Genomic DNA, 27292 nt, shown 5'->3' on the forward strand with positions numbered 1-27292 from the left:
TCAGAAGCAAGTTTCCTGCATTTTGTTAGCTGCTACATTATCTGTTCAGTAGAAGTTTTATTGTATTTGTCTTTAACTATATTACTCCTCCCTATCAGATTGATGACAGCATGACTGACGGGAGAACACTGATTTGTGCCATAACACTACATGTTATACCATTGGATAAGGAGTGGCTCTAGGGAAGGAGGCAGCTCCTGGAATCAGACTGCGACAAGGGGAGATAACAGCATGTTTAGTGCCTAAATCACTATGCTTCAAACCCTCTGGAATATTTTCCTCATTTCTTTTCCGTCTCTTTGCACAGTCGCTGGAAAAACGATGGATTTTAAATAACTTCCTGGGTGCAAATAGTTTTAATAGGGGAGCTTTATACCACTGTATGACTTTTATATGGTTTTAGATATTTCTAAGGGAGTTAAAGTTTGAATGAATATAGAATTTTTAAATTACAGAACATTTAGTGATATTTAATATATGTATAATTTAGTTTCTGGTGGCTGCTGTTATTGTTTTACTATGTGTAGTAAACATTGAGGAAATATTTTCATATTTACAGATGGTTTTAGTGAGTAAAGGTGCTCCCTTGGAGTCTATTTTTGTAGCCAATCATGTCATTTAAAAAACTTAATGAGATGCCACTGTGTAAGCACTACAGACAATAAATTAAACCACTTTCACAATGAACCAAAGTGTGCTCAATCTTTCGAAGGTTTGTAAAGAGGTGGGATTGGGCTGTGAGGGATTGGGGGGGGTGGAAATGATGGACAAAGGAGACAAAGGATAATAAATGGGTATTTGCAGAACCATTGTCCAAATGATCAGTGCTCACAGTTCGGCGGGCAGCAACCTCCTTTGAAGAAGACCGCAGAGCCCACCTCACTGACAAAAGACAAAGGAGGAAAAACCCAACCCCAACCAACCAATTTTCCGCTGCAACCGTGTCTGCCTGTCCCGCATCGGACTTGTCAGCCACAATCGAGCCTGCAGCTGACGTGGACCTTTACCCCCTCTATAAATCTTCGTCCGCGAAGCCAAGCCAAAGAAGAAAAGAAATTGGTCAATTAGACCTGCGCTGCAAGGTCAGCCTGTTGCTTGCACCCTGCGTTTCTGGAGATGTAAGAGGGCCATACAGCAAGGAAAAAACATTCCCATTGCAAGTTCTTTATGGCTGGAATTTTGACCCAATTTCATGGAAATTAGGGCTGGGTTGTCTATATTTGGTGTCTACATAATAAAACAATGGAAATGATTGTGTGCTATACCTGCATGTAGGTTTTGGTTCATGTACAAGGAAAACTGGGTATCTTTGAATACCAATACTTGTCTCTTGCCATTTTTTTTTTAATCCACTTTTTCCTTTTTTTCTACCAATGACCTCCCATTTTTTCACCACCTTTTATTCAATCTGTCCATGTTCTCACTTTAGCCTTTCTGTATGCTGGATGTCCCTCACTGGCAGCTAACTCCGTATCATTAGAGCTATTACATCTGGTCATTGATGCAGATTGTGAACCGTTGGTGTCCTAGTTCTGATCCTAGCAGCAGCCCATTGATCACAGCTTCCCAATTCAAAATTACCTCATTTATTCCCAGTTGTGTTTGTTTTCTAGTCCTATGTTTTAGCATTATACCCTGCTCCTTTAGAGCTAAAATTTAGAACAAAGTGTGTGGACCTTCTGAATGGCCTGATCACATCTACCTAACTGCCTTGGTCTTAAATCAATCCTTCCATCAACCCCTCCTCACCTGGATCCGTCTATCATTTGCCAGCTGTTGCCCCAGCCTCTTCCTTTAATACTTGCTATCTCCCTCTACTCTAAATGAAGTATCTTGACCTGAAATGTTGATAGGCCATCTCCCTTCACAGATGATGCTTGACCAGCTGAATGATTTATTTCATTATCAGACCCTGGAAATGAATCTCCATATTACAATTATGTCACCTTTCCTCAGTACCAACTGATGTCTCTATAACCCCACTTTATAAGGTCTTGTACCATGTATGAGATGTCTACTGGACCACTCAAAAAACGACCTCGATCACTGCATCTTGGCACACGAAGATTGATGCAATATTTATCTGCCATTTCCTTCCCCCCCCCCCCCCCATTATAACTAGTCTCAGTCTGTAATCTTTACTCTTCGTCTAGTTTTTTTTCTGGATTACTGCTGTATTTTTCCATTCCTTGTATCTTGGTCAGTTTTTGAGTTTGTAAATATCACCAATCCATAGCCTTGCATATTTTGTCAATATTAAATACTATTCTGTAACTTGTGACCCACAGTTGGACAACTTTCTGTTGGATCTTTGTGTCTTAAAAGAGATACCTGGATTGCATATCCCTTTTAAGGCAAAAAGGCATTTTTTTGTACTTGTACAATTAGATGATAATGAACAAACTTAAACGATGGCCATTACTCATTTACTGTGGACCTTAGTTTCCTCTGGGTGAGCACACAACTCAAACCCTAGTAATTTGCTTTGTTTTGATTTAAACTATTTCCAATACAAGTTTAACACGTGTGCCAAGAGGCAGTGATAGAGGTCGTTTTGTGAGTGGTCCAGTAGATATCTCATACATGGTACAAGACCTTATAAAGAGGATCAGTTGGTACTGAGGAAAGGTGACATGATTGTAATATGGAGATTCATTTCCAGGGACTGATAATGAAATAAACTCAGAAATTTTTTTTCTCGTTTTTGGATAACTGACTTGTTTGGTGAGGAATTAGTGTGAGAGCTGGAATAACCTGGTTATCACGGGTGGGAGAGAGATTAAACAGACTGATGCAGGGAAGAGAGGCTGGAAGTGAGAACGAAGCAGGACATTTCTGATAGTATTGCCAATTGGAATTGTTTCAATCAGATTATTTTCTCAAGGCTGCCAAAGCAAGACAAAACATTAAGGGTTTAATCGCTGGAACTAACTAGCACAACTGCACGTCAGCAGCTGCTAAGAAACAATGAACTTTAATCACCCATCAGGACAGTGAACTCTTTAGTGGAAGGAGAAGCGAGCGAGTTGCTGGTCATGAACACGCCGAGCCCCGCCATCGCCCTCCTGCTGCCGCTGATTATCCCCGGAACCTGGGTAAATATGGTCGAGGACAGAGGAAAGCGCCAGTGTCGGGATAGACTGGGCCGACTCCTGGATGCGCACAGTGGGTGGAGGAGGCAACCCCTCCCCGGCTCGGGGGGTTCCTGGGCCGGGTCCCTCTCGGTTCGGGGAGGTGGGGGGTTACCCAGCTCCTCTCGGCTCGGGGTCCCCGGGGCCGGGTGTCCGACGGTCTGGCTGCCGGTTCCTCTGCGCTCAGCCTTGGTCTTTTCCAGGCGGCCCACTGTAACATGAGCGGCATCTGGTGGAACGACCTGGGCTCCGTCTTCCACTTGAGCGAAGCCGAGAACCTCACGCTGAACGGCCGCTACCAGACGGCGGTGGAAGCGACGGTGGGAGAGGCCGGGCCCAACAATCAAGCGCCGGTGATCGGTATCAGACACGGCGCCAAGGAGCCGACCTTCACCATGTCCACTGCGTGGGCCGGAGGTAAGCCGGAACCGCCAGAGGCTGACTCTTCCCAGTACTGTACAGTAGAGTTTAATCCTGGGTGTGAATCAACGTGGGATACCTCTGAGTAAAACACCTTCCTCTCCACCAATCGTCCCCTTGGGACCTACTCCTGTGACAATTAACCATATTGCGCCCACACGTCCTGCTTCATCACCATTCGGGGGCCCCAAACAGTCCTAAGTGAGGCAACTTGCATCCGGCGCCCCGTTTGTGGTCTCACCCACATGGGGGAGACTGGGAGATCGCTTTATTGAGCACCCAGTGGTCACCCATTTCAATTCCCTGCCCCATTCGCTTGCTCACATGTCTGTCCATGGTCTCATGAGCCGCCAGACTGATGAACACCTGCAATTTGATGGAACGCCTCATCTCACTCGTTTGAACACTCTCCAACTGCATTGCATTAACATCGATTTCTCCAGTTTCCATTAAGAAATTTCCCCTTCTCCTTCCCTCTAGTTCTCTCTCTCTCTTCCCTTTTCCTTCTGTCTCCATTCAGAGAGCCAAAATCAATTCTCACCTTTCCTCTGATCAGACCCAATCACTTGTGCGGAAATTACAGTGTTTCAAGCATCCTGTGCAGACAGCCTAAAATAAACTAAGGGATGGTTCCCATGACATTCACAGCCACTGGCAATACAGTCCTGGCTCTGCAATGGATAGTGCTTCTTTGTCAGTACTCACCTCTTTCCCCGCTGCTCTCTGGACAGACTCTCTCCGACTTCTGTGGTCTGCTCAGTCTTCCCTGGCCACACTCCCTGACCCCTAGCACCTTCCCCTGCAACTGTAGGAAGGGCAACATGTGTCTCTTCACCTCCTGCCTCACTACTATCCAGGGTGAGGCAGAGATTCATGTGTACCTTCTCCAAATTGGTCTGCTGCATTTAATGTTCTCGACATGGGGTGAGAACAAGTTCGGGCAAGGCAACCGTTTTCTTGAGCACGTTCATCTTCCATTTGCAAGCACCCTCCCATATATTGGGTGAGATTAATTACCACACATGCAGTGGGTGATAGGAGAATGGGCAAATGATGGGAGAGATGACATAGACTCAATGGGCCGAATAGCCATCTATGTTATGAAGAGAATTAAGTAAATTAAAATTGTGCACAAGTTTCTTCAATGAACCTTAAAAATGTATACTCATGGGAAAATAGGCCAAAGGGACTGACCAACCTATTCCTCTTCACACTGAATTCTTACCCATGGGTCTCCCATCTGCCAGCCTTGGGTTAATTCTCACAAGACACATCCACTCTATACATTGATGACTGAACACTGCAGTAATATTCTTAAACTCACAAAAGATCGAAGTCAAATCAGCTGTGCACTAATGTACCAACTCACTGCACGTGGCCTTTCTCTCTGATTCTCTTCATATCTGCCTCCCCCTGTACACATCCATCTCCATTTCTTGTAACCATGAATTTAAAGTAAAACAGCATGGAAACAGGCCCTTTGGCCCAACTTTCCCATGCCAACCAAAATCTCCTACGCACAGTAGTCTCATCTTCCTGTGTTTGGCCCATATTACTCTTATCCTGTCCTGACCATGAATCAGTACAAATGTTTCTTAAAAGTTGTAATAATTATCTACCTCAACTAATTCCTCTGGCAGCCTGTTCCATACATTTACCACCTTCTGGGTAAGAATATTACCTATCAGGTTCCTTGTAAATCTCACTCTACTCACCTTAAACATGTATCCTCTGGTTACTGATTTCCCCTACTCTGGCAAAAGATTCTTGAAGTTCACCTGATTGATTCCTCATTATTTTGTAAATCTCTATGAGATCACCCCTCATCCTCCTGAAATCCAAGGAATAAAATCCTAGCCTGCTCAACCTCTCCTCACAAGAGGTCAAAGTGCTGAAAGCCTTTTTGGCCACCCTATTAACTTGTTTATGCCACTTTCAAGGTACAATATAACAATGAAACTCCTAAATCCCTTCACTGCTTTATTGTATTTCCATTTCTCCCCTTACTAGCAATTTTCACACCACATTGGAGTGGTGACTCTACTTGGTCCCGGAGTAATTCCCAGGAATTTAGGACCTCCTGTGCCTTTTGCTCCGGTCCATATTCCTGGGAATTTGCCCTCCCTGTTAATTTAGGGGAAGTCCCACCCCCAACCAATGATACATTATGTAAGTTCATCCCCATTCATCGGTTGCTCGCACTCCCCCAGCCATCGCCCTCCCCCTCCAGCCATCGCCCTCCCCCCCGGCCATCGCCCTCCCCCCCCGGCCATCGCCCTCCCCCCCGGCCATCGCCCTCCCCCCGGCCATCGCCCTCCCCCCCGGCCATCGCCCTCCCCCCCGGCCATCGCCCTCCCCCCCGGCCATCGCCCTCCCCCCCGGCCATCGCCCTCCCCCCCGGCCATCGCCCTCCCCCCCGGCCATCGCCCTCCCTCCCGGCCATCGCCCTCCCCCCCGGCCATCGCCCTCCCCCCCGGCCATCGCCCTCCCCCCCGGCCATCGCCCTCCCCCCCGGCCATCGCCCTCCCCCCCGGCCATCGCCCTCCCCCCCGGCCATCGCCCTCCCCCCCGGCCATCGCCCTCCCCCCCGGCCATCGCCCTCCCCCCCGGCCATCGCCCTCCCCCCCGGCCATCGCCCTCCCCCCCGGCCATCGCCCTCCCCCCCGGCCATCGCCCTCCCCCCCGGCCATCGCCCTCCCCCCCGGCCATCGCCCTCCCCCCCGGCCATCGCCCTCCCCCCCGGCCATCGCCCTCCCCCCCGGCCATCGCCCTCCCCCCCGGCCATCGCCCTCCCCCCCGGCCATCGCCCTCCCCCCCGGCCATCGCCCTCCCCCCCGGCCATCGCCCTCCCCCCCGGCCATCGCCCTCCCCCCCGGCCATCGCCCTCCCCCCGCAGCCATCGCCCTCCCCCCCAGCCATCGCCCTCCCTCCCCCCCCCGGCCGTCGCCCTCCCTCCCCCGGCCGTCGCCCTCCCCCCCCCGGCCGTCGCCCTCCCCCCCCCCGGCCGTCGCCCTCCCCCCCCGGCCGTCGCCCTCCCCCCCCGGCCGTCGCCCTCCCCCCCCGGCCGTCGCCCTCCCCCCCGGCCGTCGCCCTCCCCCCCGGCCGTCGCCCTCCCCCCCCGGCCGTCGCCCTCCCCCCCCGGCCGTCGCCATCCCCCCCGGCCGTCGCCCTCCCCCCCCGGCCGTCGCCCTCCCCCCCGGCCGTCGCCCTCCCCCCCGGCCGTCACCCTGCCCCCCCGGCCGTCGCCCTCCCCCCCGCAGCCGTCGCCCTCCCCCCCAGCCGTCGCCCTCCCCCCCAGCCGTCGCCCTCCCCCCCAGCCGTCGCCCTCCCCCCGCAGCCGTCGCCCTCCCCCCGCAGCCGTCGCCCTCCCCCCCAGCCGTCGCCCTCCCCCCCAGCCGTCGCCCTCCCCCCCAGCCGTCGCCCTCCCCCCCCCAGCCATCGCCCTCCCCCCCCCCAGCCATCGCCCTCCCCCCCCAGCCATCGCCCTCCCCCCCCAGCCATCGCCCTCCCCCCCCAGCCATCGCCCTCCCCCCCAGCCATCGCCCTCCCCCCCCAGCCATCGCCCTCCCCCCCCAGCCATCGCCCTCCCCCCCCAGCCATCGCCCTCCCCCCCAGCCATCGCCCTCCCCCCCAGCCATCGCCCTCCCCCCCAGCCATCGCCCTCCCCCCCAGCCATCGCCCTCCCCCCCAGCCATCGCCCTCCCCCCCAGCCATCGCCCTCCCCCCCAGCCATCGCCCTCCCCCCCCAGCCATCGCCCTCCCCCCCAGCCATCGCCCTCCCCCCCAGCCATCGCCCTCCCCCCCCTGCCACCGCCCTCCCCCCCCAGCCACCGCCCTCCCCCCCAGCCACCGCCCTCCCCCCCAGCCACCGCCCTCCCCCCCCAGCCATCGCCCTCCCCCCCCAGCCATCGCCCTCCCCCCCAGCCATCGCCCTCCCCCCCCAGCCACCGCCCTCCCCCCCCAGCCATCGCTCTCCCCCCCCAGCCATCGCCCTCCCTCCCCAGCCATCGCCCTCCCTCCCCAGCCATCGCCCTCCCCCCCCAGCCATCGCCTTCCCCCCGCCACAGCCATCCCCCCCGCCACAGCCCTCCCCCCCCTGCCATCGCCCTCCCCCCCCTGCCACAGCCCTCCCCCCCCTGCCACAGCCCTCCCCCCCCAGCCACCACCCTCCCCCCCAGCCATCGCCCTCCCCCCCAGCCATCGCCCTCCCCCCCAGCCATCGCCCTCCCCCCCCAGCCATCGCCCTCCCCCCCCAGCCATCGCCCTCCCCCCCCAGCCCTCGCCCTCCCCCCCAGCCATGGAAAAAAGGATATAAATTTATGTTAATGTACCCAGCGGTACTTAAAATAGTTATTCCAGGGCAACAAAACAGACTATTCTCGGATCCAGAGGAAGCAAGGAAATTTGCAGAACAACTACAAAACAAGCAGAGTGATGAAGACATGTAATGAGAGTAAAAATGACCACGAACTATATGTATGTGTGTAAAGGGGAATATGTGTGTATATATATAGTGTGTATACATGAATGTTTCCGTATTTAGAGGAAAATATATAGAGTATAGACAAGAATTAATAAGGGAGGGAAAGGGAATAGAAGGAATAAGGAGGGAATTAAAAGAGTTACCTTTGTTACATATGAAAATTGAAATCTTTTCTGGGGGGTGCTGGGTGGGGAGGAGTTATGGTCACTGCAAAATCAGTTGACGTTTGCGAGTGAATTCGCAAATACAAATGGAGAGGGGAGATGTGGTTGCCCGACAAGGGATAAATGGCAACTCAGGAGGGGGAGGGGAGAATGGGGTTAAAGAAGTTTTAAATAGGAGAATAAGGAAAATGTTTGATGTTTTAGAAATGTTGTCTTATAAAGTGTTCAAAACAAGAAAGCAGAAATGGATAAGAAGGAAAGGTGATGATGGAGAAACGGAAAGGGAAGATAAACAAAGTATAAAATGGCTACGCTGAACTATATGACTTTAAATATTAACGGAATACATAACCAAATTAAAAGGAAGAAACTGCTAAATTTATTGAAAAAAGAAAAAATTGATATAGCATTTGTGCAAGAAACACATTTAACTGAATTGGAGCACGAGAAATTAAAGAGAGATTGGGTAGGACATGTAACAGCAGCGTCGTATAATTCAAAAGCAAGAGGAGTAGCTATATTAATTAGTAAAAATGTGCCAGTTAAAATAGAAGAGGAAATAATAGATCCAGCAGGGAGATATGTAATGATAAAATGTCAGATATATTCGGAGTTTTGGAATCTACTCAATGTATATTCACCTAACGAAGAAGATCAAAAGTTTATGCAAGATATTTTTTTGAAGATAGCAGATTCACAAGGGAACATATTATAGGAGGGGATTTCAACCTGAATTTGGATTCAAATATGGACAAAACTGGGAAAAAAATTAACAGAAAGAACAAAGTAACCAAATTTATAATTAAATCAATGGAAGAAATGCAACTTTTGGATATATGGAGGAAACAACACCCAAATGAAAAGGAATATTCATATTACTCGGGTAGACATAAAACATACTCAAGAATAGACCTATTCAACATTACCTAAGTTGATGGAAGGAGAAGAAAAGAAAAGAATGGACTCAGTAGAATTTCTGGTGTATTTTTGTTGAATGACAACATTGTCTAACTGAATTAATGCAACCTAGATTGTATACCTAAAATGGATGAGAGGGGGTGGGGGGGTGGCTTGGGAGGAGGGAGGGGGGAGGGAGAAAAAGTCACTGTAAATGTGTGGAAAAGAAAAAGTGTATATCATGGCTATTGTGATTTATGGTGTGAAAAATAAAAAATTTTAAAAAAAAAAGAAAAAAAAAGAATAGACCTATTCCTGTTATCACCTCGTATGCAAGACAGAGTAAGAAAAACAGAATATAAAGCTAGAATATTATCAGACCATTCACCCTTGATATTGACAAGAATGTATAGATGGAGATTAAACTCCATGCTACTTAAAAGGCAGGATTTTAGAGAATTCATTGAAAGACAAATTAAAATGTATTTTGAAATAAATACGGAATCAGTGAAAGATAAGTTTATACTATGGGACGCAATGAAAGCATTCATTAGAGGGCAAATAATAAGTTATGTAACCAAGATGAAGAAGGACTACAATCAGGAAACAGAGCAGTTGGAAAGGGAAATAGTAAATATAGAAAAAGAATTAACAATGAAGGAAGATGCAACTAAAAGAAGAGAATTGGCAGATAAAAAAATAAAATATGAAACACTACAAACATATAAGGTGGAGAAGAACATAATGAAGACAAAACAGAAATATTATGAACTAGGGGAAAAAACGCACAAAATTCTAGCATGGCAGCTTAAGACAGAACAAGCTAAGAAAATGGTATTGGCATCAAGGAAAAAAGACAAACAAATCACATATAATCCAACAGAGATCAAGGAAAACTTTAGAGAATTCTATGAACAATTATACCAAACTGAAAACGAAGGGAAAGAAGGGAAAATAGATGAATTTTTAACTAAAATTGAACTACCAAAATTACAAATAGAGGAACAAAATAAATTAACAGAACCATTTGAAATAGTAGAAATACAAGAGATAATAAAAAAATTACCAAATAATAAAACACCAGGAGAGGATGGATTCCCAATAGAATTCTATAAAACATTTAAAGATTTATTAATTCCTCCCCTCCTGGAAGTAATCAACCAGATTGATAAAACACAAAGCTTACCAGACTCATGTAAAACAGCAATAATTACAGTAATACTAAAGCAAGGGAAAGATCCACTCGCACCAGCGTCATATAGACCAGTATCATTACTTAACACAGATTATAAGATAATATCTAAACTATTAGCAAACAGATTAGCAGAGTATGTACCGAAAATGGTAAATCTAGACCAAACTGGATTTATTAAAAAAAAGACGCACAACAGACAATATTTGTAAATTTATTAACTTAGTTCATGCAGTAGAAGGGAGTAAAGCGCCAACAGTAGCAGTTGCTTTAGACGCAGAGAAGGCCTTTGACAGAGTAGAATGGAATTATTTATTCAAAGTATTGCAAAAATTCAGTTTACCAGAGAAGTATATTAATTGGATTAAAGAATTATATAAGGGGCCATTTGCGAAAGTGACAGTAAATGGATATATATGAATGCAATTTAACTTAAGCAGGTCAACACGGCAGGGATGCCCACTATCACCCTTATTGTTCGCGTTAGCTATAGAACCACTAGCAGAATTGATAAGAACAGAAAATAATATAAAAGGGGTAAAAATAAAAGACATGGAATATAAAATCAGTTTATTTGCGGATGATGTTATAGTATACTTAACAGAACCACAACTATCAATAAAAGAATTATATAAGAAATTGAAGGAATATGGAGAAGTGTCGGGTTACAAGATTAACGTAAATAAAAGTGAAGCAATGCCAATGAATAATGCGGATTTCTCAAAATTTAAGAAGGAATCACCATTCAGATGGCAAATGCAAGCAATAAGATACCTAGGTATACAAATAAATAAAAATCTCGGCCATCTATATAAACTCAATTATTATCCACTAATGAAAAAATTACAGGACGATTTAGAGTATTGGAAAGATTTACCATTAACACTAATAGGAAGGATAAACTGTATTAAAATGTACATTTTCCCAAGGATATTATACCTATTTCAGGCATTGCCAATACACTTGACAGAGAAATTCTTCAAGGAGTTAAAGAAAATAATAAGGAAATTTTTATGGAAAGGGGGGAAACCGAGGATAGCACTAGATAAATTAACAGAATGGTATAAACAAGGAGGCTTACAACTGCCAAACTTTAAAAATTGTTATAGAGTCGCACAATTAAGATACCTATCAGATTTTTATCAAACAAGGGAAAAGCCAGATTGGACTAGATTAGAACTAGGTAAAATAGGGGAAAAGATACCTGAACACATATTATATAAATGGGATGAAAAATTGGTACAATGTAGGAGTTCTCCAGTATTACATCATCTACTCAATATTTGGAAAAAGATTCATGTAGAAAGGAATAAAACAAATTACCAATTACCAAAACTAATATTGACGCAAAATAAGTTACTCCCTTTTACAATAGATAACCTTTCCTTTAGAGAATGGGAGAAAAAAGGGATCAAAAGAATAGAAAATTGTTTTTCAGGAAATAGATTATTATCCTTTGAACAAATGAAAGATAAATACGATATAACTCAAGATACAGTGCTGGCATACTACCAATTGAGATCCTACTTGAAGGACAAATTAGGAAGCAGTCTGAGGTTACCAGAGGGAAGTAACTTTGAATATGTGATTACAGATACAATGATAATCAAAAGATTTATAACAAATATGTATATTAAACTGCAAGAAAAGGAGAATGAGGAAACAAATGGTAAAACTAAACAAAAATGGGAACAAGATTTAAATATAAAGATAAAAATGGAAACATGGGAGAAGTTATGTTCTGGAACGATGAGAAATACAATAAATGCGAGGTTACGTATGATACAATATAACTGGATACAAAGGCTATACATTACACCTCAAAAGTTAAATAAATGGGACCCAACAGTATCTGGCAGATGTTTTCGATGTAAAAAAGAAATGGGAACAACAATTCATGCAATCTGGACATGTGAGAAAGTAGAAAAATTTTGGGAAGATCTAAACCAAATATTAAATAAAATTACAGAAAACAATATACCAAAAAATCCAGAGATCTTCCTTCTAAGTAACATAAAAAACAAAGAATTTGGAATTGATTTGGATGATGCACAAAAAAAATTTGTTAAGATAGCTCTAGCCGTAGCAAAAAAATGTATTATGTCAACCTGGAAATTGGAAGATAATTTGAAAATACAACAATGGTATATTGAAATGAATAAATGTATTCCATTAGAAAAAATAACATGTAGTTTAAGAAATAATATTGAAATATTTGAACAAATATGGGAGCCTACATGAAACACAATAGAGAAAACCTACCGGGGACATTCACTACCTAAATTAACGAAAGGAGAAGGAAATGAAAAGAATTGACTCAGTGGAATTTCTTGTTTATTTTTATTGAATGACAACATTGTTTGACTGGTTTAATGTATCTTAGATTTTGTACTTTAAATGGATGGGGGGGGAGGTAGGGAGGGTGGGATGGGAGGAGGGAGGGGGGGGGAGAAAATGACACTATATATTTGAAAAGGAAAATGTATGTATCATGGTCAATGTGGTTTATGGTGTGAAAAATAAAAAAAATTTAAAAAAAAATGAGAAAGCTGAGAGAACTAGCTCCTTGTGGTGGTTGAGTGGGAAAAAATATAGTTGTCAAGCTTCAGAGAATTTCCTCTATTATCAGGCTCCATTACGTCTTGGGTCGGCCAATGTCTCATACTGGATGATGGGCACCAGATTCTGAAGACCATGTGGATGTTGAGATCTCCTGTTGCCAGCCTACATGATGACTGGAAAGCAACAAGGTGAGCCTTCACATGTGAGATGTCCAACCTTGCTTCTCCGTACAGCCTTGTGAACACTGATTAAATAGTAACAGATTTGGAAAATCAATGATTAGGTGGTAGTGAGATCTGTAGCATCAGGGACAATACAAGAAAACAAAGGCACAACCTTAAAATCAGAAGCAAAATACTGTAGTCCTGGAAGATTGAAATGAAATAGAATCCTGGAAATACTCAGGCAGTCACTCCACATCTGTGGGGTGAGAAACAATAAATATTTCAGGATGATGACCTTTCATTAGAATCTGGTAAAATCAGAGGCTGCCGATTAAGGATAGATACTTCCTTGTCAAAAGCTGAAACCAATATGGATTTCCCTCCTCAAAATAATCATTGCTGTTCAATTAACAACCTCCAACCTGAAATTGGTTGGTAAATTTATGTTCAACTAGAGTATGAAAGGACTTTGAGCCCCAGTATAGATTCAGTCATGATCTCATGGACACAGAGTCTACGACCATAGGACACAGCCTCAGAATAAAATGACATCCTTTTAGAACAGATGAGGAGAAATTTTTTTCTGCCAGAGGGTGGTGAATCTGTTGACTTTGTTGCTCAAGTTATTAGATATGCTACTTATTTACATTTTTTAAATCTTTTTTTTAGAATTGGACAAGACACATTTTACCGAGCCACAAAAGATATCCTGTGATCGACATTGCAATACACAAACATGCTGGAGAAACTCAGCAAGTTATGCAGCATCCATAGGAAATAAATGTTAACCAGAGTTTTGGACCTAGGCTTTTTTGTCAGGTATATGACCACATAATTGATGAGAGGCCCAGGCCCAAAACGTTGTTACCCTTTGCTTCCTATGGATACTGCATGACCTGTTGAGTTTTTCCAGTATGTTTGTATGTTGCACTCAACCCAGCATCTGCAGACTTGCTTGTGTTGATTTCTCAAACCTTAGCACCATCACATAAAACTCCTGTCCTCTTAAATTGTATTTTCAATAAAGCAATGTACAAGAAATTCCAATGTCTCAGTGTGTTTGGTAAGTGACGTATTACTCCCATCACTCCTGTTAATGAACCAGTGACTCCATCCCAGAGTATTAGTAGCTTGCTGAGGTTCACAATGTCCAAGAGAAGTTTGGTGAAGAGGGCATGTGCTGATGACTCGCAGAATACGACAGACAGCGGACCCCGTTGTCCCCTACCACACACAGACTTTGAACAGAGGTGGCTCAGTTAGTGTAATGCTATCACAGTGCCAACATCCAGGGTTCCAATCCAGGGCTGTCTGTAAGGAGTATGTACATTCTCTCAGTGTCTGCGTGGGTTTTCTCCGGGTGCTCTGGTTTCCTCTAACCCTTCAAAAATGTATGGGGATTGTAGGGTAATTGATGTATTTGAGGAGAAAGTGCTCGTGGGCCTGGAAGGCCTGTTACCGTGCTGTATGTCTAACTTTAACACTGTTGCCTGCTACAGCCAGCAATCTGTGTTTCATTCAAATGTTTTATTTGAATTAAAGCAGGAACTTTAATGAATGCAAGTAAGGACACAAATGGGCCGGAGATCCCAAGCACATCTATACTGAACACTTGCACACAACTTAGGCAGGGTGTGGCTGATGGGTTAATTTAGGCAAGTCACCTTGTGGATCTGTTATCTGAGGTACTGGAGGAATGTTGTGGAGCTATTACAGGGTGAAAAAGGAGGGAAGGAGCACAGAGTGAGTTTGACAGAGTGCAGGGAAATTATTAGTGGAGCGTGGAAATGAAGTCCAAGTTTGTAGTAATGGCTTGGGGTACAATGGAGTTCACGAATGTGGGAGTAATAGGGTGAGGCAGAAGGGGTGGGGAATGGAAGTCTTTACTGGTGGAGTAGGTGGGAAATATGCTGGAGAAGAGTCACAATGAAGTGGGCAATGATGTGGTGTTGGTGATTGTAGTACAGGTGCTTATCCTTTTATGTGAGATCCTTGGGACTGAACACTTCTTGGTATTCAAATTATTCCAGATTATGGAATTAAAATGGTGGCAGTAGGTTCGCGCAAAATATAAACCCTTTTTATGGAGTGATGCCACATTGAAGCTGGCTGAACGAGCAATGGCTGTATTCATTACCCATAATCCCCCACACAGCTGGAACCGCTCTGTTTTCCAGAGTGGTTTCAGCTACATGGAGGATTATGGATAATGAAGATGGCCGGTGATCCTGCATTAAAACAAAAAGAGGCTCACCCCACCAGGCCCTTGTCTGCCTCCTTCCAACCCAGCTCAGCTGCTTCCTATCATCTGGTCCCTCTGCCCTAGCTCAGCTGCTGGGGGCTTCCCATCACCTGCTCCTCCCTCGGGCTTGGCTGCTCCCCAGTGTCCCCTCATCTTCTCTCCCTCTGTCACCACCCTCTCCTCGGTGCCAGCTCGCTTCTCTCCTCCTTCCTCCCGGGAACCTGGGTCCATTCACCCTCTGGCCCGGCAGCTTGACGGCTCCGACTTTCCTTGGCCCCGCTGGGCCTCCATGCTCTTCAGGCTGCATTCTGTCCTCACTCTCTTCTCTGGCCGCCTGAGTTACACTGCTGCTCTCTTCCCACTCACCTGCCTGAGCCTTGTTCTCTCCTTGCTCTGTCCCCATTTGTTCCCCAAGCTGTGTTCTCTCCTCACTCTCTTCCCTGCTCACCTGCCTGGGTCACGCTGCTGCTCTCTCCCCACTCGCTCCCTGAGCTGCATTCTCTCCTCGTTCTCTCTAGAACACCTGAAAATATACAGTACATGCAGTAAAAAAAAAGTTTGGTTTTCAGAATCATTGATAAAGGGATAAGGGCCTGTAATGGTCTGAAGGGAGTACAGGAAGACAAGATAACAGAGTGGTGGGAACAAATTAGGATAAGACTCCCTCGCTGTATTCTAGTTCTTCAATACTCTCTGTGTTCCAAACTTTCATTGATCAATATTAATGTAATGCAGGAAAATTGTACAAATGCAAGAGCAGAATCTGGGAAGACATTCATCAGTGGGGTCACACACCATCTATACAGTCATCAGTAGTGCAAGCTAAATAGATGGATGGGAAACAGATAGCTTCTACGTCAAGGCTGGAGTTAGGCAAGGTTACCCACTGTCTCCAATCTGATTTGTGTGTTGCATAGAGCCCTGATGAATTCATCAGGAAGGATGAGGACATAGGAGGAATAATGTTGCCAGCAGCGAAGGCAGTCAAGTCATGCCTCCCTGTATATGGATGAAGTTGCTATCTTCTGTTCTGATACACGATCAGTCTGGAGACTGATCAGCAATTGCAGGCATTTTGAGTCTGCATCAGGCGCCAGGGTAAACCAGAAGAAGAGCTCTTCAGTAACTGGCCCGATTGGTCCACCATCCCCTTCACAGTCAGATCTGACTACCTGAAGGTGCTGATGCATGCAACAAGAATTGGTTGGAGAGGATCGCAAAGGTCCACCAAAAATTGCATCTGTGGGCGCAGCGCTCCCTCTTGATAACAGGGAAGAACCTGGTCATCAGGTGCAAGGTGCTCTCGGCCCATCTCCTGCACCTCTCCCCTGGTTGTTACTAAAGCAGTTTTCAGATTCATATGAGGGTCCAAAATGGATAGAATCCAAAAAGTGGGGGCAAGGGTGTACCTAACATGTCTCTCATCTTGATGACCACCTTCACATGTGGCTGCATCAGGCTGTATGTGGAACTAAAGTACAAAGGTACCAAGTTTTGCGAAGGATAGGCCTGGCCCCGGTGCCGTGCAATGGCAATGTCCCAGATAGCTGAACTTTGCCACACCGCTTATCCTTCATAGAAAAGTTTTTCCAGAACAATACTTTTGACCACAAGCCCAGCAGGCAGTGGTCAGTATGGAATGTCCTACAGAAACTGAGAGATGTGGACTCAATGGATCTGGTTGGATGGTTCCTCATTGCCACAGCTTACAAACAAGCACTAGGACTTGGCCTGGCTGGGGCCCTCCCATTGAGATCCTTCCTGTACAACCAGAACATCACCCCCCCATGTACGTTGTCCTTGGGATGGCTGCGGTGTATGGATATTGTTGCCCACCTCTGATGAATACAGATTCACCAAGTGTTGGGAAGAATGCAGGGGGCTTTGACACAGTTCATCCACAGTGACAGCATCATCTATGAACTGTTCCCAAGGACATACTGAGTCCGACATCCAGAACCGCTCTTTGATCAACCCAAAAACTGTTGGTCTTTCAGCATACTGAGATGTTGGTCTGGGAATGCTGCCAACTGGCAGGAGTACATGCTGAGGGATGCACTGAGGCTTAGTGCAGCCCACACGAGAGCGCTGTGGGGAAGGACCACAGTCTAGAAGCAGTGGTTCTCAACCTTTTTCTTTCCACTCACACACCACTTTAAGTATTCCCTATGCCATCAGTGCTCTTTGATTAGTAAGGGATTGCTTAAGGTGGTATGTGGGTAGAAAGAAAAAGGTTGAAAACCACTGTTTTACATTATGTGCATGGTTTCATAACTCCAAAGGAAATGGGCAAATAACAATTTTTCTCAAGCAAAATATTTCAGTTACAATTGTGTCTAGAGCAATGATTCTCAACCTTCCCTTCCCACTCACTACCACTTTAAGCAATCCCTTACTAATCAAAGAGCACTGATGGTATAGGGAATACTTAAAGTGGTGTGTGAGTGGATGGAAAAAGGTTGCGAACCACTGGTCTGGAGTCCTTCAACCAACAGTAGGGGGAGAATCGACAAGGTGCCACAGTGGAGGTAATGTACAATGATGAGAATATATTGATATGATTAACATTATGAGTGTAAAAAGTCTTGAACTGTTTTCTTGTATTGGAAATAATTTAATGTGAATAAAGTATATTTTCTGGGAAAAAAATCTGTCTCGATCTTACCTATATTACCAGATATAAAATTGTTTTTATTGAATGTTCATTGTATTATTGTTAATGATTTCTCAAATAAATAAGGTTTGAAAAAAAAACTATATTACCAGCACTTTATCTGTAGCTTGCAATGCTTTAGTGATTCAAGAGCTTGTTCATAGTCTTGTTAAATATCATGAGAGCCTCTGAACCCATTCAAGCAGAGCAAATCTTCCTCAGATCCCTGTAAACCTGCTCCACACCTCACATGTTTGCTCTCTGGTGTAAGACACATCTGCCAAGGAGAAAAGTTATGAACCCTAACTATGCCTCTTAGAATTTTGTACCACTATCAGGTATTTTTTTCCTCCCCACTCAGTGTTCTCTGTTTCAAAGAAAGAAGATTCAGCCTATCCAGTCTTTCCTCATTACAAAAATGCTCCATTCTGGTGAAATACAATCCCAGCATCTGCAGACTTTCCTGTTTAATAACAACCTGGTGAGTATTTTCTGCACCCTCTTCAGTGCGATTATGTGCATCCTAGAGTGTGGTAAAGGGGCCTTTACAGCAACCGTTTAGAACTTTGTACTGAAAGTGATTCAGTTCAATTTGAAAACTAAGGTCTTGTATCTAAACAAAAGAAACAGCTCCTGTATAAAGATTTGACTATAAAAGTGTGATGGTGGGCAGTTATTTAAATTGTGCATAATTGCCACAAAAGTATATCACTCTAAGATAACACAACAGGAATGATGTCCTAATGTGTCTGAAATAAGAGACTAGACTGAATGCAAAGGAGAGGATAATAAAATTACTAGAATTGCACAAATTTGAATTCAGTAGGAGGATCAGAAGTATTTTGGGACTCAGCAATGAAGGATCAGGAAATTGAGATAGAATTTGAAAGTAAAAATAGCACGATATATAAAATTTCAATTTATTTAAATATGAATGTGTGTGTGCACACATGTGTGAAGATTAAAACCAACAAGTGCAAGTACAGGTAGCTTTTGGAGAGAATTTGGAAAATTTATAGATTGAAAGTTCAGATTTATTGTACATACATGACATCACGTATGCGGGCCAGGCAGAATTCCCACTTACTGGCAGTGCAAAAACAAAACCCCCACAGGTCAACAAATAAAGAAATGGAAACAAACTGCAATACAGAGAGAGGGAGAGGAAAAAAAAGTGCAAAACTGAGAGTCCTTCAATAAGAGTTTGCGGTTAGTGGACTTTTCTTTGGTTTTTTTTCTGTGTGGATTTTGTTTTCTTGTATTTTGCCTGTTTGATATTTATTGGATGTTGAGGGGGGTGGGGAGGAAAAAGGGAAAAAATGGTCACTATGTATATTTAATGAGGAATATTGTTGTTGATATGGTTCATAGTGCAATAAATAAAGTTACCCAAAAAAAGTTTGTGGTTGAGGAGTCTGATGGGGGGGGGGGGGGGGTCATGGGGAAATAAATGCCAGAGTAACCCAAACCAACCCTGAGGTGCTCGAGGAGTTGGTGACACTAAAAGCACGTGATGATGATCGTTCCAGACGGTAAAGGCCCTGGTGATCACCTGCCATCGCTCCACGGATTGAGGGATCGTTCTGTGTGTTGAGGGGTGGGCAAGGTGAGCCCAATTCTTTTAGGACGGTGGGTGGGCGGGGAAGGTTATTTCCAACCTGATTACCGCTCTTCAGCGCTTGACGTCCTGCTTTGCGGAAACTGCCAAAATGTTTGGCCTGGAAGTCAGCCTGAAGAAAACTGAGGTCCTCCATCAGCCAGCTCCCCACCATGACTACCAGCCCCCCCACATCTCCATCGGGCACACAAAACTCAAAACGGTCAACCAGTTTACCTATCTCGGCTGCACCATTTCATCAGATGCAAGGATCGACAATGAGATAGACAACAGACTCGCCAAGGCAAATAGCGCCTTTGGAAGACTACACAAAAGAGTCTGGAAAAACAACCAACTGAAAAACCTCACAAAGATAAGCGTATACAGAGCCGTTGTCATACCCACACTCCTGTTCGGCTCCGAATCATGGGTCCTCTACCGGCACCACCTACGGCTCCTAGAACGCTTCCACCAGCGTTGTCTCCGCTCCATCCTCAACATCCATTGGAGCGCTCACACCCCTAACGTCGAGGTACTCGAGATGGCAGAGGTCGACAGCATCGAGTCCACGCTGCTGAAGATCCAGCTGCGCTGGATGGGTCACGTCTCCAGAATGGAGGACCATCGCCTTCCCAAGATCGTATTATATGGCGAGCTCTCCACTGGCCACCGTGACAGAGGTGCACCAAAGAAAAGGTACAAGGACTGCCTAAAGAAATCTCTTGGTGCCTGCCACATTGACCACCGCCAGTGGGCTGATAACGCCTCAAACCGTGCATCTTGGCGCCTCACAGTTTGGCGGGCAGCAGCCTCCTTTGAAGAAGACCGCAGAGCCCACCTCACTGACAAAAGGCAAAGGAGGAAAAACCCAACACCTAACCCCAACCAACCAATTTTCCCTTGCAACCGCTGCAATCGTGTCTGCCTGTCCCGCATCGGACTGGTCAGCCACAAACGAGCCTGCAGCTGACGTGGACTTTTTACCCCCTCCATAAATCTTCGTCCGCGAAGCCAAGCCAAAGACAGAAAGAGACCTGACGTCTGTCCTGGGAGGCGGGATGCACTCGTCAACCTTTCCACGGCCTCGAGGCGGGGGAGGAGCCACCGTGACGTCATATGTCAATCATGTCCGACGACGCCCTCCCTTGCTCGCCGTCCTGCCTGATTGGAGGCCGCGGACAGGCGCAATCGAAGACGCGGGGGATTCGGACAAAATGGCGGCGGCCTACAGCCGGCGGTCGGCGGTGTGGCTGAGCGGGAAGGTCTGGCTCCCGGGGTGCGTGTGAGGAAACGCGGGCGCGGGCAGGTGTGAGGAAAGTCCATTCAGTACAAGAGTGGGGAATGGGGCGGGGGGGAGTGCGTGGAAGGGAGAGGGTGAGGAGGGGCTTGATGGGGATTGGGGGGAAGGGGGCGGGGGAGTGGTGAGGGAGGGCAGAGGGCAGGTCAGGGTTGGGGGAGGGTTTACCCGAAGCCCTTGGACTCAGTTTCCTTGGTGTCTGCAGGGTGACGCCGGTGAGATGGTCACGGTACAACCGCTATTACCTGGAGCCTGAGATCAACAAGGAGCAGCACCAGCTTCCAGCCAGCGAGCTCGGAGCCGATGATCAGGCAGCACTGGAGCTCAAGGCGATTCGGCCGATCAAGGCCGCGCCAAGTGACAGAACCAGCAGCGTCTTCAGTGACCCGTTGATCAAGTTAGAGTCTTAACTTTAAAAACAGTAGAAACACAGGAGCAGCTCCTTTGGCCCATCTAGTCTGTGCCGGACTATTATTCTGCTTCGTTCCATTGAATCAGAATTTATGGTCACGAGCAAGTCATGAAATTTGTTGTTTTGTGGCAGCATCACAGAGCAAACATTCATATAGACCACCTTATAACAGTAAATAATAATAGTGTATGAAAAGTAAGGCAGTGACTTTGGTTCATCAATCGTTTAGGAATCTGATGGGAGCGGGAAAGAATCTGTGCCTGTGCCACGGAGTGCTTGTCTTCAGGCTCCTGTACCTTTTTCCTGATGGTAGCAAAATGAAGACGGCATGGCCTGGGTGGTGAGGTCCTTAAAGATGGAAGCTGCTTTCTTAAGACACTGCCTCTTGTAGATGTCCTCGGTGGAGTGGCGTCTAGTGCCTCTGATGTCAAGTTAACAACTCTCTGGAGTTTTTTCTGCACCCAGACCGTATCTCTCCTTTCCCATTCCTTTCCCTTTCCCATTCCCCCCACCACCATCAAAATGTCAAAATCGAGCCTGCTTTCACCTCTTCAGCTGGTAGCTCATTCCACACTCTCACCACTCTCTGAATGAAGAACTTCCCCCTAATGTTCCCTTTAAATAGTTCACCTTTCTTGTAACATTCAAAAACATAACAGGAAAAGTGGTATAACCATGGTTATAGGGGAAAATAAAATATGAAATTTTATAGTTCCAGAAAAAGAAGTAAAGGTTTTGTGGGTTTTTATTTTTAATTCACTGAAGAAAGGGAAAATAGTGCAGATGAGAAAATAAGTGAAAAACATAAAAATGGACCACCAGCTTTTATAGTCTGAAGAAAAGAAAAGCAAATGCAAGTCCCTTACAAAAGTGGTAGAATATTTTGTTTTTCATCTTTGAAGATACCGTAGATGCTTAAATGGTTGCTGTATATTGGAGAGCAGCAAACGTGAGACGCAAATTCAATGGGCGGCACGGTTGGCGTAGCGATTAGCACAACTCCTTTACAGCACCAGCAATTTGGACGGGCGTTTGAATCCCACACTGTCTGTAGGGAGTTTGTATGTTCTCCCCATGTCTGCATGGGTTTTCCCCAAGGGCTCCAGTTCCTCCTACCGTTCACAACATATTGAGGGTGTTGGTTAATGGGGTGAACTCGTGGGCCGAAATGGCCCGTTGCTGTGCTGTATGTCTGAATTTAAATTTTATAAAAATTAAAATTCAAGAAAGAGAGACAAAATGGGGAACCTCTCACCTGTTATTTGTTGGTAGTTGGGTGGTGACATACTATTTCTGTTCACAGGGTGCAGGAGCCACGTTTCACACAATCCATACAATGTCCTTGCATATTAGAGTTTTTTGAACACCTAAAGTTGAAATATCAAACTAATGAATTGCATTTTTTTAAAGCAAATTCACCAACATGATGATGAAGGGAGGTCAGAAATTGCTGTCCAGGTCGATCATAAACAAGGTAACATAATTGTTTCCTCTGTATGCCCCAGTATCCAAATATAGGAAAGTAAATTGTGAAGATAATGATGAAATCGAGGGGTTATAGATTGCTTAAGAGGCTGAGGGCTGGTAAATGTGTGAAAATGTGAAATTGTTCATCTTGGCAAGGACAATAAAATAGTATCTAAATGGTGAGAGTTAGCAAAGCTTTTATTGCAAGGAGAATTTAAGGCAAAAGGAGGTTGATCCTGATTTTTCAGGACACCTGAAGAAGCACTTGAGGCTGAAATATTAACTGCCTTTTTCCTTCCATAAATGCAGCATGGCCTGTTGAGTTTCTCCAGTACTTTTCTGTACAGCAGGTTGATCATGCCTCATTTATTTTGGACATTGTTGAGAACTATTGTACTGTGTAGTCTATTCTTTCTCCTTGAAGGTCGTAAATGCATTGAGAGTGGTTCATTGGACTAATGTCTGGAATAGACACGTTGTCTTACTAGCAAAGGTTGGGCAGGCTTGGCTTGAGTCTGCTAGAATTTACGTGACTTGCTTGAAGCATACAAGATGCTGAAGGGTCCTGACAAAATGGATGTGAAGAGAATGTTTCTTAGAGAGTCTAAGACTAGGGAGCTCCATTTTTTTAAAAAATGGTCACTTGAAACTGATGAGGCCATTTTTTTTTCTCTGTAGGTCACTAGTCTTTGGTAGCCAGGTCCTTGATAATTTTTAAGACAGAGTTAATTCTTGATAACTGAGCAAAGGTTGGGTAGGCCTGAGGGGCCTGTTTATATTTAGTTGTTAGTCCCATCTCTGATCAGTGAAGTATGTCCTGACAAAGACACACTGAAGAGCACCTCCAGAATATTAGAAAAAAACATTCATGCCTAACGTCACCAAACCTGGTCAGTAGGCAAAGTAGAAAATGAGCTGATAAATGTGTGTATTTGCAATTGCTTCTGGCAGATTTTGGTCCATACATGAATTTATATTGTAAACAAGATTCCAGGGGTAGCATTTCATTACTCTCTTGAACCACAGAAAGCAAAAAATGGAGAGAGATGCAAAATGTTTAATATCAAATTCTTATTTTCTGTTATAACTTGACTAAGGATCTAGTGTTTACTTCTATCAATATCTTTCTTTTCATAATCTTCTTGAAGCTTTTAACTTCTTTTTACAAGTTTTTCTCTTTCATTTATTTTCTCCCTCTCGTGATTTTTTAAACCATGCCAATCCTCAGGCCTGGAGCTCTTTTAATGTCATATTAGCCAATACTGTATATGTTCAGGCACAGATGAGCTTTCCCTGGAATGCCTGTCCTGAGAATTCTGAAATAGTTTTCCATTGTTTTTCTAACTTTTTTTTGATAACTCCTCTGATCTTCTAATCTTCACCCCTTGCACTTCATTATTACACGATGTACCAATGCTCAGCAAGCCTGTACCCAGCACTACCTGCAGCCACAAATCCTCCCTGAAGTCTGATATCCTTTCAGTGTCTCAGATGTGTGCCAGTTTTACTGAGCTCTGCCATTCCACAATGCCGCTTCCCATTGCCAAGGTTCTTGATTTGTATTTTAATTTTAATACCGTGTCCTCTCAGAGTAATGTGGGAAATCTGTAAGTCCTGGTGCTGTATGGTTTGATCTAATGAGGGACTTGTGTTCACTAGACTTTTGAATTGATAAAACGGAAGCAGATTGAAAGCTACCACAAGGCCCCTGAGTCTGAAAAGGATCTCATTGAGTGTAACCCACACAAGATTTTCCACCAAGCTCTGGAGAATTGTCAGCCGGTCATTGGGTTAACCAACATACAGCGAGGTGGCAAATCTTACCAGGTATGACACTGAATGCTGCTTTTCATCCATACATTTGCCTTTGGTTTGTCTCTTGTCCCTTGTTCCTCATGGTTTGTTCAGATGTGGCACATCCCAGGACATCCTTTGAACCCTACATATCTGGCATAAATCTGAGTAGCAGGCCCGTTTCATTGTTTCTCCTATCTTGTGCATTCACACAAACAAGTGTGTATATGCACATACATGTGTAAGTGCACACTTCGTTTGCACAAACATGCACTCATGTGTATACAAACTTGCGTAAATACACTGCACTTGTACATGGTCAGTATGTAATGTTTCACTGCGGACCCATGGGTACAACTGCAAGCATGCTTCTGTGTATTGTGCAATAAGCAGCTATAAAAACTGATGACAAACGTGCAAAATTGCTTGCATGCCAAGTTGTGTGTGCACATGTTTGTAACGTGCACAAGATGTTCAGACTCTATAACACCTTGCACTGCACATCCTAACTAGGACAATGAGTGTGGGCATTTACTGGTGACTGGCAGCATCTGCACCAGGTGTTGACCTATCCCAAGATCCTCTCCCTCATTTTGATCACGAGTTTGTCTATCTTTGAGTACAGTGTACAATGCAATGAAATTCTTAAACTGCTGCAGCCAAATAGGTTCATGAGAAACACTAACTACAATAGAGTAGGAAAGAAATAATATAAAGGATATATATAAATGTTCCCATCACTGTTAGTGGAATGCTCAGAGCTGTTACAGCATCAGCGACTGGAGTTCAAATCCGGCACGGACTATAAGGAGTTTGTTCATTCTCCCCACATCTCCGTGGGTTTCCTCCGAGTGCTTCGGTTTCCTCCTACCCTTCAAAACATACGGAATGTAGATCAGTTGGGAGGCACAGACTCAAGGGGCTGTTACCATGCTTTATGTGTGAGTTTTCTATGGATGCTCTTGTTTCCTTTAACCCTCCAAAATGTACAGGGTTGGTAGATTAATTTGGTGGGCGGCACAGGTTTCATGGTCCAGAAGGACCTTCTATCATGCTGTATCATTAAAAATGTAAAAAGTAGTGTATCCTGACCTTCCCATTATCTTTTCATTTTAATTCCCACTCTGACTTCTGTCTTTGTCTTCCTGCACTGTCCCAGTGAAACCCAGTGCAGACTTGAACAGCATTTAATCTTCTGTCAAGAAATGTTACCTCAGGATACAACGAAATATTCAGCAACTTCAGATAGTCTTTCCAACTTGCATCAGAACCATATTGCCATTGTTAACTTGGTCTTGCTCACTCCATAGATGTCACGTGATCTGCAGTATTTGGTATCCCAGTTCTAGTATTTTCTTTTTTCTCTCTTCTCTGTTCTTATTTATTTCTGTATTTACATCTCTTCACAAACCTGTGGTTAATAAGCCTTTGCCACCCTCTTGCAGCCAGCTCCACTCCCATCTGTATCACTCCATCACACTTGATATCCATCCTATCAAAGTCATTCTCCTTGTTTTTGCCATCCAACTCCTTGAAACTTTTTGTCGTTCTGCTGAAAGGGATTTGATTCTCTCTCTCTCTCTTTCTCTCTCTCTCTTCCCCCCCCCCACCCCCCCCACCGGTACTTCCTGGCACGCTGAGTGTTTCCAGCATTGTTTTATAATAATTTCAGTGATGATGTTGAGGGATGGCCAGCGTCTAATGTACTCCAGTAATGCCCACGTTTAGATATATAACCTCAGATGACTTTAGCATGGGTTAAGAGTTTGGGCTCTGGATTGGACAGGAGATTAGTACTTCTTGGGTTATTGAATTTTATTCCCCAAATTATTTTCTGTTATAGGTTCCCACGCCACTTAAGGACAACCGTCGTCGTTTCCTGGCCATGAAATGGTTAATTATCGAATGCCGTGAGAATCGGCACCGACGCACTCACATGCATGAGAAGTTGTCCCAGGAGCTGCTTGCTGCCTTCAGCAATGAGGGCAATGTGGTGAAGAGGAAGCATGACCTTCACAAAATGGCAGAGGCCAATCGCGCCTTCGCCCACTATAGGTGGTGGTGAGGAGGTGTTTCCCAGGTTGGGCCCAGGACTTCAAGCAGCACAGTTGACCAGAAGAAATGGGACAGTTTCACTATCTCTGTGTTTAATGTAAGAAAAGAAAGAAAAAGAAAGCACAGATATGCCAGTGCAACTAAGCCCTCTGTGTGCTGACTTGGACATGGTCTTGGGTTGGAGGGGGAGTGCAGAGTAGTGACGGCATCATTAGTCTCTGGCATCCTGTCTGCTGAGGGGAAGAGGATTGACTGGCATGGTTTGTCTACCAGGTGCAAGAAGTGATGACTATTGTGCTCGAGGTGCATGAAGTGAGGAAGTGTGTGACTCAGAATTTATTGTCGTGAACAAGTCACAAAATTCATTGTTTTGTGGCAGCATCACAGTGCAAACATTCATATAAACCACCTTTCAAAAATAAATAAAAATATTGCATGAAAAGTCAAAGTGAGGCAGTGTCTTTGGATCATTGAGGAATCTGAAGGAAGTAACAAAGAAGCTGTCCTTATAGCACTGAGTGTTCGTCTTCAGATTGTCTACCAGGAGCAAGGAGTGAGAGTACTTCCTGGCCAAAGGATGGAGGTGTCAGACATTCCTCTTTCCTGATGATAGCAGTGAGAACAGAGCGAGTGCTGGGTGGTGAGGGTCTTTGATGATTGCTGCTGCCCTCCAACAGCAGCATTTCCTGTAAATGTACTCAATAGTGGGGAGGGTTTTACCTGTGGGCTGTGTCTTTTGGAGTGCTTTTCTCCCATTAATAT

The 27292-nt window shown here is 45.1% G+C and overlaps 3 protein-coding genes across 7 annotated transcripts in view; all 3 read left to right on the forward strand.

The window, feature by feature from the left end:
- Positions 1-692, forward strand: part of llgl2 (LLGL scribble cell polarity complex component 2) — a 142681-nt gene extending 141989 nt beyond the window's left edge. For all 5 annotated transcript variants that reach the window (XM_069929356.1, XM_069929354.1, XM_069929357.1 and 2 more), the window contains one exon: positions 99-692. In XM_069929356.1, coding sequence (XP_069785457.1) covers positions 99-103 — 5 coding nt within the window. In that variant the 3' untranslated portion in view covers positions 104-692. The remainder of the gene's footprint in view (positions 1-98) is intronic.
- Positions 693-2910: 2218 nt separating this feature from the next.
- avd (avidin) lies at positions 2911-14054 on the forward strand. The gene is made up of 4 exons (XM_069929365.1): positions 2911-3095; positions 3335-3548; positions 12917-13037; positions 13683-14054. Exons 1-4 carry the CDS (start codon positions 3036-3038, stop codon positions 13726-13728), a joined length of 441 nt encoding a protein of 146 aa, XP_069785466.1. The 5' UTR covers positions 2911-3035; the 3' UTR covers positions 13729-14054.
- Positions 14055-20622: 6568 nt separating this feature from the next.
- mrps7 (mitochondrial ribosomal protein S7) lies at positions 20623-26978 on the forward strand. Its single transcript, XM_069929364.1, has 5 exons — positions 20623-20781; positions 21008-21199; positions 22625-22688; positions 24341-24508; positions 26319-26978. The coding sequence occupies exons 1-5, from the start codon at positions 20720-20722 to the stop codon at positions 26538-26540; spliced, it is 708 nt and encodes a 235-aa protein (XP_069785465.1). The 5' UTR covers positions 20623-20719; the 3' UTR covers positions 26541-26978.
- The last annotated feature ends 314 nt before the right edge of the window (positions 26979-27292 follow it).

This window comes from Narcine bancroftii, chromosome 3 (genome assembly GCF_036971445.1).
Source record: "Narcine bancroftii isolate sNarBan1 chromosome 3, sNarBan1.hap1, whole genome shotgun sequence".
NCBI lineage: Eukaryota > Metazoa > Chordata > Chondrichthyes > Torpediniformes > Narcinidae > Narcine > Narcine bancroftii.